Below are 17,394 nucleotides of genomic sequence, written 5' to 3' on the forward strand. Positions count from 1 at the left end.
ACTTTTTATGTGTTTACTCAAGACATATCCATCACTCAGGATATGCCTATCACCCAGTCCATGCTCTCTTCTCCTTGCTGTTATCAGGGAGGAGGTACTGGAGTCTGAAGACACACACACAATAATTCAGGATCAGCTTCTTCCCCTTTGCTATCAGAGATGTAAATTCACATTGAAACCATGAACACAACCTCTGGACAACAGGCACACTAAGTTTCACTCCACCACCATTCTCCTCTGTTTAGTGCAACTGATCATCACTCTCAATAATTTCCCCTTCAGCTCCTCCCACTTCCTTCAAACCAAAGGTGTAGCCATGGGAACTTGCACCGCTCCCATCTTTCGTCTGCTATGTGGAATGTCCATATTCCAAGCCTACACGGGCATTTTTCTCCAACTCTTACAATGCTATATTGATGACCATATTTGTGAGCTCATCAATTTCTTCAACTTTGCCTCTATCTTCCACCCTGCCCTCACATTTACTTGATCCATTCCCAACACCTCCTCCCCTTTCTTGATCTCACTGTCTCCAGCTCTGGAGACAGTCTATCTTCTGATATCTTTTATAAACCCAGTGACTCTCACAACTATCTGTACTATACCTCTTCCCACATTGTCACTTGTAAAAACGCCATCCCCACCTCTCAATTCCGCTGTCCCGACCGCATCAGCTCTCCGGATGAGGCTTTTTACTCCAGAACAACTGAGATGTCCTCCTTCTTCAAAGAAAGAGGGTTCCCTTCCTCCACCATCAATGCTGGCCTCACACATATTGCTTCCATTTTGCACACATCTGCCCTCACCCCATCCTCCTGCCACCATACCAGAGATAGGGATCCTCTTGTCCTCACCTCCACCCCACTAGGCTCCAAGTCCACCACATAATTCTCCATAACTTCCACCATCTACAACTGGATACAGGATATCACCAACAAGCACATTGTTTCCTCACTTCCCCACCCAGCCCCACTTTCCACTTTCTGCAGGGATTGCTCCCTAGTGATTCCCTGGTCCACTCTTCCCTCCCCACTGATCACCCTCCTGGAACTTACCCGTGCCTGCCCCGGTACCTCATCCCTCACTACCATTCAGGGCCCCAAGTAGTCCTTCCAGGTGAGACGACACTTCACCGGTCAGTCTGTTGGGGTCATCTACTGTATCCGGTGCTCCTGGTGTAGCCTCCTGTGTATCAGTGAGACCCGACGCAGAACACTTCGCCAAGCACCTATGCTCTTCTGCCAGAAAAAGCAGGATCTCCCTGTGCCCACCCAGTTCAATTCCACTTCTCATTCTGATACATCAGTCCATGGCCGCCTCTACTGTTGCGATGAAGCCACACTCAGGTTGGAGGAGCCTCCATGAGCATCAATTTATTGAACTTCCAGTAATTGTCCACTCCCTCTCCTTCATTATTCTCCATTTCTGTTTCCCACTCTCACCCTGATACCTGCCCATCCCCTCCCTCTGGTTCTCCTCCTCCTTCCCTTTCTTCCATGGTCTTCTATCCTCTCCTGTCAGATTCCCCCTTCTCCAGCCCATTATCTCTTTAACCAATCAACTTCCCAGCTCTTTACTTCACCCCATTCCCCTCTCCCAGTTTCACCTGTCACCTGCCACCTTGTACTTCTTCCTCCGCTCCTCCCATCTTCGTACTTTGTACATCTTCTCTCCTTTCTTTCCAGTCCTGATGAAGGGTCTCAGCCCGAAACGTCGACTGTTTGCTCTTTTTTAGAAACATAGAAAACCTACAGCACAATACAGGCCCTTCGGCCCACAGAGTTGTGCCGAACATGTCCCTACCTTGGTAATACTAGGCTTACCTATAGTCCTCTATTTAAGCCCCATGTACCTATCTAAAAGTCTCTGAAAAGACCCTATCGTATCTGCCTCCACCACCATTGCCGGCAGCCCATTCCACACACTCACCAAAAGACTTACCCCTGACGTCTCCTCTGAGATGCAGCCAGGCCTGCTGAGTTCCTCCAGCATTTTGTGTGTGTTGCATTGGATTTCTAGCTTCTGCAGATTTTCTCGTGTTTGTAACGCTACCTCATTACAAACTACTTTTTTCTCTCTCTTAACTTTTTAAAATATAAGTCTTAGTGTAATTTACAGATTTTTATTATTATCTATTGCAATGTACTTCTGCCACATAACAAGAACAACAAATTTCACACTTTTTCCAGTGATATTAACCCTGATTCTGATTCTCTGTTCTTAATTACTGATTTTTATTTGGCATCTAACATTCATACCAGAATGTGAAACAACAACGAGTTGGAAGTAATGTCCATTACAGAGAGTATCTTCCTACTCTTGTCATTTGATCACAAACAAGAGAAAGTCTGCAGATGCCAGAATTCAAAGTAACACACACAAAATGCTGGAGGAACTCAGCATATATGGAAAAGAGTAAAGGGTTGACATTTCGGGCCAGGACCCTTCATTAGGACTTGAAAGAGTTGAGAAGTCAGAGTAAGAAAGTGGGAGAGAGAAGGAAGAAGAACAAGGTCGTAGGTGATAGGTGAAACCAGGAGAGGGGAAGGTGTGAAGTAAGGAGCTGGGAAGTCAATTGGTGAAAAGGTAAAGGGCTGGAGAAAGGGGAAACATAGAAACATAGAAAATTGGTGCAGGAGTAGGCCATTCGGCCCTTCGAGCCTGCACCGCCATTCAGTATGATCATGGCTGATCATCCAACTCAGAACCCTGCACCAGCCTTCCCTCCATACCCCCTGATCCCTTTAGCCACAAGGGCCATATCTAACTCCCTCTTAAAAATAGCCAATGAACTGGCCTCAACTGTTTCCTGTGGCAGAGAATTCCACAGATTCACCACTCTCTGTGTGAAGAAGTTTTTCCTAATCTCGGTCCTAAAAGGCTTCCCCTTTATCCTCAGACTGTGACCCCTCATTCTGGACTTCCCCAACATCGGGAACAATCTTCCTGCATCTAGCCTGTCCAATCCCTTTAGGATCTTATATGTTTCAATCAGATCCCCCCTCAATCTTCTAAATTCCAACGAGTATAAGCCTAGTTCATCCAGTCTTTCATCATATGAAAGTCCTGCCTTCCCAGGAATCAATCTGGTGAACCTTCTTTGTACTCCCTCTATGGCAAGAATGTCTTTCCTCAGATTAGGGGACCAAAACTGCACACAATACTCCAGGTACTCCAGGAAGCTGATGGGAGAGGACAGAATTCATAGAAGTAAGGGAAGGGGCAGGAGCACCAGAGGGAGGTAATGGGCAGGTAAGGAGATAGGGTGAGAGAGGGAAATGGGAATGGGGAATGATGAAGGGTGTGGGCAATTACCAGAAGTTCGAGAAATCGATGTTCATGCCATGAGATTGAAGGCTACCCAGATGGAATAAAAGATGTTTCTCCTCCAACCTGAGTGTGGCCTCATCATGGCATATGGACTGATATGTCAGTTTGGGAATGGGAAGTAAAATTAAAATGGATGGTCACTGGGACATCCTACTTTTTCTGATAGATGGAGCATAGGTGCTCAGTGAAATGGTCTCCCAATCTGCGTCAGGTCTCACTGATATACAGGAGACCACACTGGGAGACCCGGATACAGTAGGTGATCCCAACAGTTTCACAGGTGAAGTGTGGCCTCACCTGGAAGGACTGCTTGGGGCCCTGAATGGTAGTGAGGGAGGAGGTGTAGGTGCAGTTGTGGCACTTGTTCTGCTTGCAAGGATAAGTACCAAGAGGGAGATCAGTGAGGAGGCATGAGTGGACAATGGAGTCATGCAGAGAACAATCCCTGTGGAAAGCAGAAAGATGTTCATGGTGGTGGGATCCCGTTGGAGGTGGCGGAGGTTTCGGAGAATTGCATGCTGGACGCAGAGGCTGTGTGTGTTGTGTGTATTACTTGTTATTTGATCATTTGTTTTCCCCAATATCAACATCCTGAGGGTGTTAACTAAACCAACCAGATAAATACTGTGCTTGCGGGAGAAGAGCAGAAGAATGATATTCTGTGGTTCAGTGATTCTACAAGGATCCCTGCCACAAGACAGCAGCATCCATCATCAAGGATCCAGGAAATACTCTCTTCTCACTTCTGCCACTGGGAAGGAAGTACAGAAGCCTCAGGAACTACAGCACCAGGTTCAGGAGCAATTATTACACTGAGGTTGGGTGGGGCAGCAACCAGAGGTCATGGATTAAGGGTAAAAGGTGAAAAGTTTAAGGGAATATGAGGGGAATTTACTTCACTCAGAGGGTTGTGAGACTGTGGAACGAGCTCCCAGAGCAAGTGGTGCATTCGAGCTCAATTCCAAAGTTTACGAGAAGTTTGGTTAGGTAGATGGATGGTAGAGATGTGGAGGGCTATGGTTGCAGAGCAGGTTGATGGGTGTAGGCAATTTAAATGATTCGGCATGGACTAGATGGGCCAAAGGACCTGTACTTCTCTATGACTCTGTGACTCTGTGACTCTGTGACTTCACACATCAGTTTCCTGAACCAGTGTGGATAACTTCACGACTAAACACTAAGCTGCCTTCACAACCTATGGGCTAACTTTCAAGGACTCTACCACATGGGTTCTCAATACTTTTTAATTATTTGTTTGTTAGTTTTATTTATTTTATTTACATAGTTTGTCTTCTTTTTCCCATTGTTTGTCAGTTTTTGTAGGTTTTTTCCAGTGATTTATTGTTTTTCTTTGTTCTACTGTGAATGCCTGCAAGAAAATGGATCTCAGGATAGTATATATGTGTTTTGATAATAAATTTGCTTCGAAGTTTGTATGATTTACTTTGTGACACCCCAAATTCTTTCAGCACACAAATGTTACAAGCTGGGAGTGCAATGGCATTTTCTCCAATTGCCTGGATGAGTGCAGATCCATCAAGTCTCAAGAAGCGGAACATTACTCTTGATAAAGAAGCCCACCTGCTGTGAAGTCTACCCACAGCCATAAATATTCACCTCCTGGTGCAACGTTGATAGAACGCATTCAGCAACAAGCCAAGGTGTCAGCAGGAGAATGAGACTAGGCAATCTAGAAGATTAAAACCTGTGCAATTCCATCTTTTTAAAAGAGCGTTCTGATTGGCAAGCATTTGTTGTTCATTCATTATTGGTAGATCAAACTCCTGGAACACATGAACTAACCAACGAAGTTCCTTCACTGGGCAGATTGCAACCACTTTGCACCCACCACCTTCCCAAGGGAAATTAGGAATCATCACCATTTTATCTGAGGAAATTTGGGAAGAAAATAAACATTGGCTTTGCAGTTACACCAATGTCACAAATAAAAAATAACACTTTTTAAATTTTGTGTTTTTTCCTGAAATTATTTTTGTAAATACACTCTTTATTATCAACAGATCCACTTTATTATCTATAGATGTATTATGTGGTTTTTGTTAGTTTTTAAGTTGGTTTGTCATGTGTTTCTGTGATATCATTCTGGAAAAGCATTGTATCATTTCTTAATGCATGCATTACTAAATGACAATAAAAGATGGCTCTGTGTCCTCATAATCTAATCTAATGTAAACCTAATCAGCCAATCGTATAGCAGCAACTCAATACATAAAAGCATGCAAACATGGTCAAGAGATTCAGTTATTGTTCAGACTAGTCATCAGAATGGGGAAGAAACGTGACCTAAGTGATTTTGACCATTGAATAACTGATGGTGCCATTTGGGGTCGATTGTGTGTCTCAGAAAATACTGATCTCCTTGTATTTTTACGCAGAACAGTTTCTAGAGTTTACAGAGAGTAGTGCAAAAAAAACCAAAGAACATCCAGTGAACGGCAGTTCTGTGGGCAAAAATGGGAAGAATGGCCAAGCTGGTTCAAGCTGACAAGAAGATGACAGTAACTCGAATAACCATGTGTTACAACAGAACAGAAGAGCATTCTCTGGATGCACAGTACGTCAAACCTTGAAGTGGATGGGTTACAGCAGCAGAAGACCAGAAGACCATGAACATACACTCAGTGACCACCTTATTAGGTACAGGAGGTACAGAGTAAAGTGGCCACTGAGTGTATTTTATGTGGATGAACAATTGATTTTACTGGTCTTTTTTTTTGCAATTAATTCAACTTGACACAATTCATTCTCAGACCAGTGAAAAGAAGTTTCTTAGTTACTCAGAAATACGATAATTAAAAATGGCAGAATGGTACAAACCAGTCATTAAAGTCCAGAAATGAATAAATCAATTAAAAATTTGACGTATTACATCTTTGATTGTTGTCAGACTAGGATTATAAAGAATTTGTTATTGATGATTCTGTATGATTAAATCTGAATCCAGTTTGTTCTTCTTTTTCAGAACTGTGCGACAGGTTTCTACAGCATAGATAATGAAATATGTCTTCCTTGCAAATGCCATGGGCATTCAGAGCAGTGCCTGCCTAATTCTGGAATCTGCATTGTGAGTACTAACAGCCCTAGTGAATCAACTATTACTGTTAGATTTTTTTTCTCTGTGTGTTTTTATCATTAATCAGTCCCGTATGACTGAAATGAATATTATAAATTACTCTGGATGCTTCACCTTTCTCCTTTTCCTCATTTCCAACTTGCGCAGCTCTAATGCCCACCAGAGCTATGTTTTGCCAGCTGCTTCTTTTCAGATTACACCCTCTGTAGATAATACACGGCTTTACTTCCAGCCGAAAACAAGCTGGGAATGATTGCAGGCTACATGGACATATTTTAAATAGAACACTCCTTTCAAAATGGCCATGTTTAGTGTGTGTTTTCTTTTTAATGGCATGTCACATTTCTAGAAACAGTTTTTTTCCCAAAGGCAAATAAGAAGGAAATGGTCATTTCAGATTGTCACATTACTTGAATATAAAGTTACTTCAGGCTCTCTAGTGCAGAACTGTTTTTAATCACTGAAGTAAAGGCTTAAAATTTGTGCAAAATAAACCCTTTGTCTGCATCCATTACTTGAAAAGTGATTTATGAGTTATATCAATTTAAGAATTAAACAGCATCTTGTAGTTCTGTCCACTCGAACTGAGGGAAACAGATTTGATTGATTTTTGACTTTTCCCATCTGCGTTTTCTCCTGCTAGAAATCTCTTACACTGTTAAGCCTGTCTGTTGAGGCAATATATTAATCTCATTAAACAGCTGGTCTTTGTACTCAGCGACCAACAGCCAAGGCTAGACTTTTCTCAGTGGGGAACTGTCGAAACAGTCTCCTTGTGCAGTAGTTCTAAACACATTAGCATTTCCTCAGAAGGGTCTGATAAAGTAGCTGACACTGCTGTAAAGTGGAGGTAGGAACCCAGGCCATGAGTTAATAAGTATTTAATAAGTGTATTAATACATAACGCAACGTATGTAAATAGCAGCACAAAAATATGCAGACTGCCTGGAACTTGAAATTAATAGGGTACACTAATAAGATTCACTGCACATAACAAACAAACAGTAATAAGAAGTATCCACAGGATCACTCATAAGGTTAGGAATAAGGTACCAAAATAGTAGGGAGCTGAAGGTGTGGCTGATATTTTAAGACTTGGCACAATCTCATCATTGTCATTATGTGCCCTGACGTAAGACGTGGGTGATCACAGTCTTCTATCTGTCTTTAATCTGAAAAGTTCTAATAAGTTCTTCAAAACTTTTGCCTGTCCATCCCTTGATGTACCTCATGAGGGTCATGTGCTGTCGACCACAACCTTTTCTTCCATCAATTTTTCCCGTTTCCCGTCACTGCAAGATGTTCCAGCTTCCTTTCCCTCAGTACATGTATCAGAAATTCCAGCTGCTGTTTCTTGATTGATGCCATCAGCTCTCTTCTTGTTCCAGCTTTTCGCAACACGTCCTCATTTGCTCCTCTGTCCTTCCAATATTTTCATCATTCTTCTCAAAAAGCACCTTTCTGCAGCTTTGAACTTCCTCCATTTTGCAATGATATCATCCAACATTTTCTTCCATGTTAGTGTGGAATGAATCGCAACATTCTGAGTTGCTTACCCATAGAAATTATGTTATAATTTAGGTGCAATTGAGAATTTGAAAATTAATTAGAACTTCATGGACAAGACATTCACTGTGGTAGTCACACTCAAAGTACAGGCTTCAGTTAGATAGGTGACCACCAGGATAAGTAAGGGGAATATGCAGTCAGTGCAGGGTTCCCTTGTAGCCATTCCGCTCGCTAACAGGGTATACCCCCTGAATAATGTTGAAAGGATGTTCTTTCAGTTGACATACTATCAGTAATAATTCAGAAATTATGGAGCTTGGGTGGTTGATGGTTTGGTTGAGTTGTTGTCCAATCTTGGCAATTTACTTGCAAATGTTTCGTCACCATAAGAGGAGACATCACCAGTACGCTGTTAATTGCGGTGTGTTCTCCGAATGCTTGGCCTTTAAATACTTATCAATCAGCCAGTTGGTCATCGTTAAGGAACTCAGTTGTGATGTAGGAAGGAAATCTCGTTGCTGATTTGTTGCATGGTGAACTTCATGCATTGTGGTCAGGGATTATGCTCACATTACCTCATAAATAGGTTCAAGGTCTACATGTCTGATTACAGAATTGCTTGGGGAAAGCCACACTTCTAGGAATTCACTTAGATGCCATGAGTGTGCTTGCACCAGATATGGAGACCTCAATCCTACTTATGAGCCAATGTAGGCAAAATTCCAGGATCATGTGAATCCATGGGAGCAGGTGGTGGATTGTCGTATGAGCCGCTGGCGCATATCGCAAGTCCTAGTTACGTAGCCACTGGTGCCATTCAGACAATCTCTCAAGAGTATTGATAATGGCCGGGGTCACCTGTCTTATAAAGACACTATCCGGAAGAAGGCAGTGGTAAACCACTTCTGTACAAAAATTTGCCAAGAGCAGTCATGTTCATAGACTATGATCATCCATGTCATATAACATGGCACATAATGATGATGAGGATGAATAGTCAATGGGGCCTTGTGAAGCAGTTGTGTAAAGAAATTGCTCAGAGTTGGAAGAGTTGGTACTAGTGGGGAGATTTTAATTTCCCCACTGTTAATTGGGACACCCAAAATGTTAAGCACCTAGACAAGGAGGAATTTGTAAAACTTCAGAAAATTTTCCTAATATATCATGAGCCCTATTCAGAAGAGTGCAATATTGGATCTCTTCCTGGGAAACAAGTCAGGGCAATTAATGAAACAGCATTCAGGGAGCATTTTAACTCTAGTAACTGTAATTCTATTTATTTTAAGATAGTAATGGAAAAAGATGGGTCCAGTCCACAGGATAAGACCCTAAAGTGGATCAGGGCAAATTTCGGGGGATTTAGTCAGGATCCAGTGGAGATCAATTGGGTGAACCCGTTTGAAGGGAGATGAATGGATGTCAAACAGGAGGCTCTTAAGAGCGGTTCCTTGAAATTGCCAGGTTTACCCTTCACATAACAGCACGATCCTGCTGGGGAGAATGATGACTCTGGTGAGTTTAGCCAACCTTGGCTGCTGAAAGATTTTGAGGCTCTAGTCAAGAAAAAGAAGTGAACATTGTATTTGGGAGGTCAGGATTGACCAAATACCTTGATTACTGCAAACAGGTTAGGCATACCCTTAAGAGGGAAATCAGGAAAGCAAAGAAAGTGCAAGAGTTGAATCTGGTAGGCAAGGTTAATGAAAATTCCAAGAGGTTCTATAGATATGTCAAGTGTAAAAGGGTGCCTAGGGTGAGAGTCCTGGCACATAATCCCTACAATTGACAGAAATGCTACACCTGCCCAAACCCCCCTTCCCTTACCTCCATTCAGGGCCCCAAACAGTCTTTCCAGGTGAAGCAACACTTCAACTGCAAATCTGTTGGAGTCACCTATTGTATCCAGTGCTCCCAATGCAACTTCCTCTATAACGGTGAGACCCAACGTAAATTGGGAGACTGCTTTGGTTGACACCTCTTCTCCACTTGCCAAAAGTGGAAATTCCCGATGGCATTCCGAGTCCAAAGTGTCAGTTCAGGGCATCCACTTTTGTCATGGTGAGGCCACTGTCATGGCAAAGGAGCAAAGCCTCATATTTCATCAAGTTGGCCTCCAAACTGATTGCATGAATATCAGTTTATTTTTCCCTCCCCCTTCCCTCCTCTTCTACTCCCCACTCAGGCCTCTTACCTCTTCTCCTCACCTCCCTATTATCTCTCCCTGGTGTCCCTCTTCCTTCCCTTTATCCCATTGTTCACTCTCCACTCCTATCACATTCCAGCCCTTTACCTTTCCCACCTACCTGGCTTCACCTATCACCTTCTAGCTAGTTCTCCTTCACCTCCCCCCCCCCCACCACTTTTTATTCTGGTGTCTTCCCAATTCCTTTCCAGTCCTCAAGAAGGGTCTTGTCCTAAAACATCAACTGTATATACATTCTCATAGATGCTGCCTGACCTGCCGAGTTCCTCCAAGCACTTTGCATGTGTTGGTAGGGAGAGAGTAGGCCCTTTTAGAGAATAGTAGAGCAGTTGATGCTTTAGCAGTCAGAGCCAGGTTTTACAGAGGAGAATATCACGGTTGCTCAAGAGATAAGGAAAGCAAGTGGAGATGTTTTGGAGGGCACTCATATTTATCAGGGAGGAGGAATTTGCAGCCTTACAGCACATTAAGGTGGATAAATCCCCAGGGACTAGTGAATAGCATCCTTAGACTTTGTAGGAGACTAGGGAGGGAATTAGAGGGGCTCTATCAGAGACATTTTCTTCATCATTAGCCATTAGTGGAGTTCCCAAACACTGGAAGGTGGTTAATATTGTTCCATTGTTTGGAAAGTGTAGCAAGAACAAGCCATGGAACTCCAGGATGGTCAGCCTGACATCAATAGTGGGAAAGTTGCTGGAAGAAATTCTGCAGGACAGAAACCACCGTACTTGAATAGACAGAGTTTTCAAAGAGTCGGCATGGTTTTGCGCATGGGAAGGTATGCTTGATGAACTTTGCAGAACATCTTGAAGAAATGTCCAAAAAGGAAGATGAGGATAGAGCAGCGGATGCTGTCTATTTGGAATTTAGCAAGGCCAAGGCATAGCACGGTAGGCTGGTGTGAAAGGTAATTCCCATGGAATCCGGGGAGAGCTGGTTAAATGGACTCAAATTTGGCTTTGTGATAGGAAGCAGAGTATGGTGGTTGAAGCTTGTTCCTCAGAATTGAGGCCAGTGTGTAGTGATGTACTGCAGGTGTCAGTGTTAGAACCATAGTTATTCATTATTTATACAAGTGATTTGGATGTGAACGCACAAGGCCTGAACAGTAAATTTGTGGATGACACAAAAATTGAAGGTGTTCATAGTGGAGAAGGTTATTGTAGATTACAAGGGGATCTTGATCAGATAAGGAAGTGAGCTGAGCAGTGGCAAATAAAGTCAATACAGATAAATGTGAAGTAATGCATGTTAGAAAGTCAAACCAGTGTAGGACTTCTTCTAGGAAATGGTGGGGGCCCAGGAAGTGCAATTGAACAGAAGGTGCAAGGAGTACAAGGGAATGATTTATTGAAGGCTACATCATAAACAGGGAGGGTGGTGATAAAGAGCATCCACTGAGTATCGGAATTGGAACATTTTGTTGCAGTTGTATAAGTCATTGCTGAGGCCTCACTTGTGTTGTGATTGATATTGAGGGAGTGTGCAGAGCACATTAGGAAAGCAGCACGCGGGATATTTGAATGAACTTTATTGATAACGCTGCTTGTATGGTATGTGAACTCCTCCCATGTGGGCGTGGCTAGCTGAGTGACATTGGAATAACACTATTTAACTACCACAACCACTTGGAGTATGCACTGTGTAGAGTTGTGGTCGCCCTAATGTGGTTAAACTGAAAGCAAGTGCAGACAAGATTTACAAGGAATTTGCCTAGAGGTACTGAGTTATAGGGGAATGTTGGCCACGTGAGATCTTCATTCCTTGGGACATAGGTGAATGAGAGCTGACCATTTAGAAATGTTTAAAATTATAAGAGGCATTAATAAGGTGGATGGTAACAGTGTTTTCCACAGAGCTGGGTTGTCCAAAACAAGGGGACATAGAGTTAGGGTGAGAGGGGAAAGATTTAAGAGGATGTTGAGAGACAACTTTTTTCGTGCAGAGGACGGTGTGTATATGGAATGAGCTGCCCGAGGAAGATAGAATAGTATTACTTAAGAAATTGATGTTTGGAGCCGAAGCCCTTCATCAAGTCCTGATGAAGGGTCTCGCCCCGAACCATTGACTGTTTCTCGTTCCATGTATGCTGCCTGACCGGCCGAGTTTCACTGGCATTTTGTGTGTGTTGCTCTGGGCTTCCAGCATCTGGATACTTCCTTCTGTCTAACATTTATGAGGTACATGGATAGGTGCATGGGGGTTGGGGCCAAATGCAGAAATTGCGACTAGCTGGGTTGGCACCTTGTTATGTGGCGACTTGTTGGGCTGCAGGGCATGTATTAATGATGTACCTCTCTCTCGCTCTCTCCTGTGTTTTATATATATGTGTAATTTAAGGGTGTAAACAAGACAAAATGACCTAATGTACTCTGTATGAGGCCAGGAGTTGAAATGAACTTTTAGATATCCTAAATATAAAGGTAAAGGCATCCGTTAGTCTTGCGAGACCATGGATCTGCGCCTGGAAAGTCTTCACTCTCCAGGGCGCAGGCCTGGGCAAGGTTGTATGGAAGACCAGCAGTTGCCCATGTTGCCCATGCTGCAAGTCTCCCCTCTCCACGACACCAATGTTGTCCAAGGGAAGGGCATTAGGACACCAGTATCGTCGTAGAGCAATGTGTGATTAAGTGCCTTGCTCAAGGACATGACACATGTTCCCTCAGCTGGGACTCGAACTCATGACCTTCAGGTCGCTAGTCCAATGCCTTAACCACTTGGCCATGTACCCACACATCCTAATTATAGAAAGGTCAATAACAAAGGAATAACATTGCATTTCCAGGTTAATGTAAATAGGTAGAATGGAACATGTAATTAGATGTGAGATATAAAAGATATTTTGTTTAAGAATACCATCAACAAAACACAAACTCTTGTGCCTCTCCACCATTCAATGGCATTGTGATTGATCTTTTACCTTTGTGCTACTTCCTCCAGCCTCATGTCTCTAGATTCTTTTAATACCTATGGTTGCTTAACTGCACCATGTGTTAGGGGAATACTGAAAGGCAGAAACTACTTGATCTGGTGTTGATTAATGCTCTGACAATGTTCTGAAAATATGTTTTCACCGGGCAAACCACATCCTGAATATTATGATTCAAAAACGTAATGGAAATATTTGAGAATTCAACACTCTCAGAGATGAGCTCCTTGAGGTCCCACCCTACCACCCTAGGGAGAGAGATCTGAGATGGACAGGGTTGGACATTGGAACTTCTGGAGTACTTTTTTTAAACACCAAAGCTTCACGATAGACAGAATGATAACCATACAACCATAAGACATAGGGGCAGAATTAGGACATTTGGCCCATCAAGTCTGCTCTGCCATTTTATTGTGGCTGATCCATTTTCCCTCTCAGCCAGAATCTCCTGCCTTATCCCCATGTCCCTTTGTGCCCCGACTAATCATGGATTTACCAACCTCTGCCTTAAATATACCCAATGTCTTAACCACCACAGCCATCTGTGGCAGCAAATTCCACAGACTCACCACTCTTTGGCTAAAGAAATTCCATAAGACCGAAAGACCATAATACATAGGAGCAGAATTAGGCCATTTGGCCCATCAGGTCTGACCCGCCATTCAATCATGGCTGATCCTTTCTTCTCCTCCTCAGTCCCATTCCCCGGCCTTCTCCGCATAACCTTTGATGCCCTGGCCAATCAAGAACCTATCAATCTCTGCCTTAAATACACCCAACAACCTAGCCTCCAGGTAAAAGCTGCCTGTGGTAACAAATACCACAAATTCACCACCTCATCTCCATTCTAAAAGAACGCCCTTCTATTCTGAGGCTGTGTCCTCAGGTCTTAAGACCCCCCACCATAGGAAACATTCTCTCCACATCCACTCTATTAAGGCCTTTCAATATTTGGTAGGCTTTAATAAGGTCACCCCTCATACTCCTGAATTCCAGTGAATACAGGAACGGAGCCATCAAAAGCTCTTCAAATGACAAGCCTTTCGATCCCAGAATCATCTTCATGAACATCCTTTGAACCCTCTCCACTATCAGCACATCCTTTCTTAGATAAGGTTTCCAAAACTTACTCACAGCAACACTTCAAGTGAGGCCTCCTCAGTGCTTTATGAAGCCTCAACATTATGTCCTTGCTTTTAACCAGGCTGCATGCAAGCTTGATTTCAACACTTAGGAGAAGTTTGGATGGGTGCATGAATGGTAGGTGTATGGAGGGCTATGGTCCTGGTGTAGATCAATAGGAGTAGGCAGTTTAAATGGTTCAGTATAGACTAGATGAGCCAAAAGGCCTCTTTCTGTCCTGTACTTTTCTATGACCTTGAATTTACATATTTACATACAGCAATAAAATTGTAATAAATATTTTAAGGTATGTATGTGGAAGGCTTAAAGTTTGATGGCTCTGGGCCTATACTTGCTGGAGTTTAAAAGAACAAGGGAAATCTCATTGAAACATAACAAATATTGAAAGGAAATTGCCCATGCCCATTTCCCTCTCTCATCTTATCTCCTGACCTACCCATCACCTCCCTCTGGTGCTCCTCCCTTCCCTTTCTTCCATGGTCATCTACCCTTTCCTGTCAGATTCCCCCTTCTCCAGCCCTTTATCTTTTTCACCAATCAACTTCCTAGCTGTTTATTTCAGCCTTCCCCCTCTTCCAGTTTCACCTATTACCTACCCCCTTGTTCTTCCTCCTCCCCTTCCCCAACCTTCTTACTCTGACTTCTTATCTTTTTTCCAGTCCTGATGAAGAGTCTCAGCTCTAAACGTCGACTTTTTCTTCTTTTCCATAGGTGCTGCCTGACCTGCCGAGTTCCTCCGGCATTTTGTGTGTGTTGTAAATATAGAAAGGACTAGATAGAATGAACATAGAGAGGAGACTAGAGGTCACAGTATCAGAATACAAGGATGCCCTTCAGAACAGAGATGAGGAGGAATTTCTTTAGCCTGAAAGTTATGAATCCATGCAATTCATTAACACAGACACCTGCTGAGTCCATTGTGTATATTTAAAGTGGAGACTGATAAGTTCTTGACTAGTAAGCAAGTCAATAGTTACAGGGGGAAGGCAGGAGAATAAGGTTGAAAGGGAAAATAAATCAGCCATTATAAAATGGTGGAGCAGAATCAATGGGCCAAATAGCCTAATTCTGCTCCTACATCTTATGGTTTCATTGGTCTTATGGAATAGAAATATTTAAAAGCAGGTCTCTAATCATTTTGAAAAGGTAGCAATTAACAATGATATATAGAATTCCTGAAGCACAATTCTCCACCATACCACTGTGAAGTGTTTTATCTGTGTTATTCGTTTGCACTAAAGGTGTTTCCTCACAAAGATCAATGGAAAAAAACATAGATGTGTGAAGATTTTTGCTTAATTCTTCTGCCGCACATATTGACTTGGACAAACTTGAAGATTAGCAAGGATTTTTATTGCATCTTTTCTGACGATTAGATTATATGTACTATGTGCCGTCTAATTATAGATTGCTGTAAAAGTTATTCCTCCACCCAAATACAAGTTTAAGCACTACTTGTGACTTAAAATAAAATCTCCATATGAAGTTTACCATTTGCATTTGAATTACACTCCAGGACAGAAGAATTAATTGTTTTGCTTAATTTAAATGCCTTAAAATAGTGGCTGACTTCTCCAAAGTATGGAAAATGTTAATCATTCTCCCATTTATGCATCTATAAGGCCCCAAGCCTTGATATTCCATTATAAAAATGTCATTTGGAACCTCTTCTAGTTCTATTGAGCAGGTTTTCATCTCCATCTACATTTTTCTGCATTCAAATTGCCTTAGCTTCCATTTCTGTTTCCTACTGTAGAATAAACAGAATTGTCTTCTTGTGTTTCCAGTGTTAATCGATGTGTCTCCAATTTATTTTCACACCAGAGGCAAATTCAGCATTTTAGAAAATTTAATTGATATCTTCCTTGACATCTGCCCTAGATAGCAGTGCTGTGCATTCATTAATTAGCACAAGTTCAGGAGAGATAGGCAAGATGGATATTGGGATGGTTCAAGCAGAATAAAACATAGATCTCAGCTGGAAAGGAGCACTGAAAACCAACTGTTTCCCCTTCTTCCTCTGGGCACACAACTCCTTTCTACAATGCAGTTTGATATTATGTTCACCCCAGAACAGAGGTACACAAAGCTTTGAGGGTCTTTTTTTTACCACATTTCAGGATTTAGGCATTCTTAATTGTAAAAGCTTAATTGTAAAGTCAACCATAATTGTGGACTTGGAGTCACATATAGCCCCAAATAAGGGAGGACAGCAGATATCCTCAACTACAGGATATTACTGATCCAGAGGAGGATTTTACATAAGTGCAATAGTTTAATGACATTTTTCTACAAATTCCTACCAATGTACCATGGAAAACATTCTAACTGGCTGCATCACCGACTAGTATGGCAGGGGTGGGGGGGTGTTGGGGGCAATGCATAGGATCAAAAATAGCTGCAGGAAGTTGTGAACTCAGTCAAATCTATCATGGACACCAGTATCTGTAGTATCCAGGACATCTTCAAGGAGTTATGCCTCAAAAAGACAGTATCCACCATTAAGGAACCCCATCACCCAGTACATGCTCTCTTCTCATTGCTACCATCAGGAAGGAGGTACAAAAGCCTGAAAGCACACACTTCAGGAACAAATTCTTCCCTTCTGCCTCTGACTTCTGAATGAACATTGAACCTATAGACACAATCTCACTACTTTTTCTTTTCTTCTCTCTCTTTTTGCACTACTTATTTACCTTAACTCATTTATATATATTTATATACTTTTGATAGTTTTTATTATTATGTATTGCAAGGTACCACTGCCGCATAACAACAAATTTCACAACATATGCCGGTGATATTAAACCTGATTCTGATTCTGATTCTGAGTTCCAGATTGTAAAGTGAACTTAAATTCCACAAGAGGATTTGAACTCAGGACTTAGCTCATTAGAAGACCAAGATTATTAGTCTGGTGATTTAACTTTTCTGTCAGCACAATAGCCACACGAAGTTCAGAGGAGCATCGGCTGACATAGTATAGGATGATACCTTTCCCTCAGTTGAATTATACTTCCCCTGCATCTTTATCTCAATCACTCTCTGAGCCCGAAGAGTAAGTAAAGTGAGGAAGTTGAACCAGCAAAATACTTTATTAAACAAAGGAACTTACAATGTGCCAAAACAGCAATTTTGTTGTGTTCTCACTCATCACAGGCGAGCAGCTTCTGGCACCAAATT

General features: G+C 42.3%; 1 protein-coding gene across 1 annotated transcript in view; it reads left to right on the forward strand.

Annotated features, from left to right (window-relative positions):
• lama4 (laminin, alpha 4) overlaps positions 1–17,394 on the forward strand; it is a 203,573-nt gene that overhangs the window by 19,831 nt on the left and 166,348 nt on the right. The window contains exon 2 of the mRNA XM_063033697.1: positions 6,314–6,415. Coding sequence (XP_062889767.1) covers positions 6,314–6,415 — 102 coding nt within the window. The remainder of the gene's footprint in view (positions 1–6,313; positions 6,416–17,394) is intronic.

Source organism: Mobula hypostoma, chromosome 2 (assembly GCF_963921235.1).
Source record: "Mobula hypostoma chromosome 2, sMobHyp1.1, whole genome shotgun sequence".
Lineage (NCBI taxonomy): Eukaryota > Metazoa > Chordata > Chondrichthyes > Myliobatiformes > Myliobatidae > Mobula > Mobula hypostoma.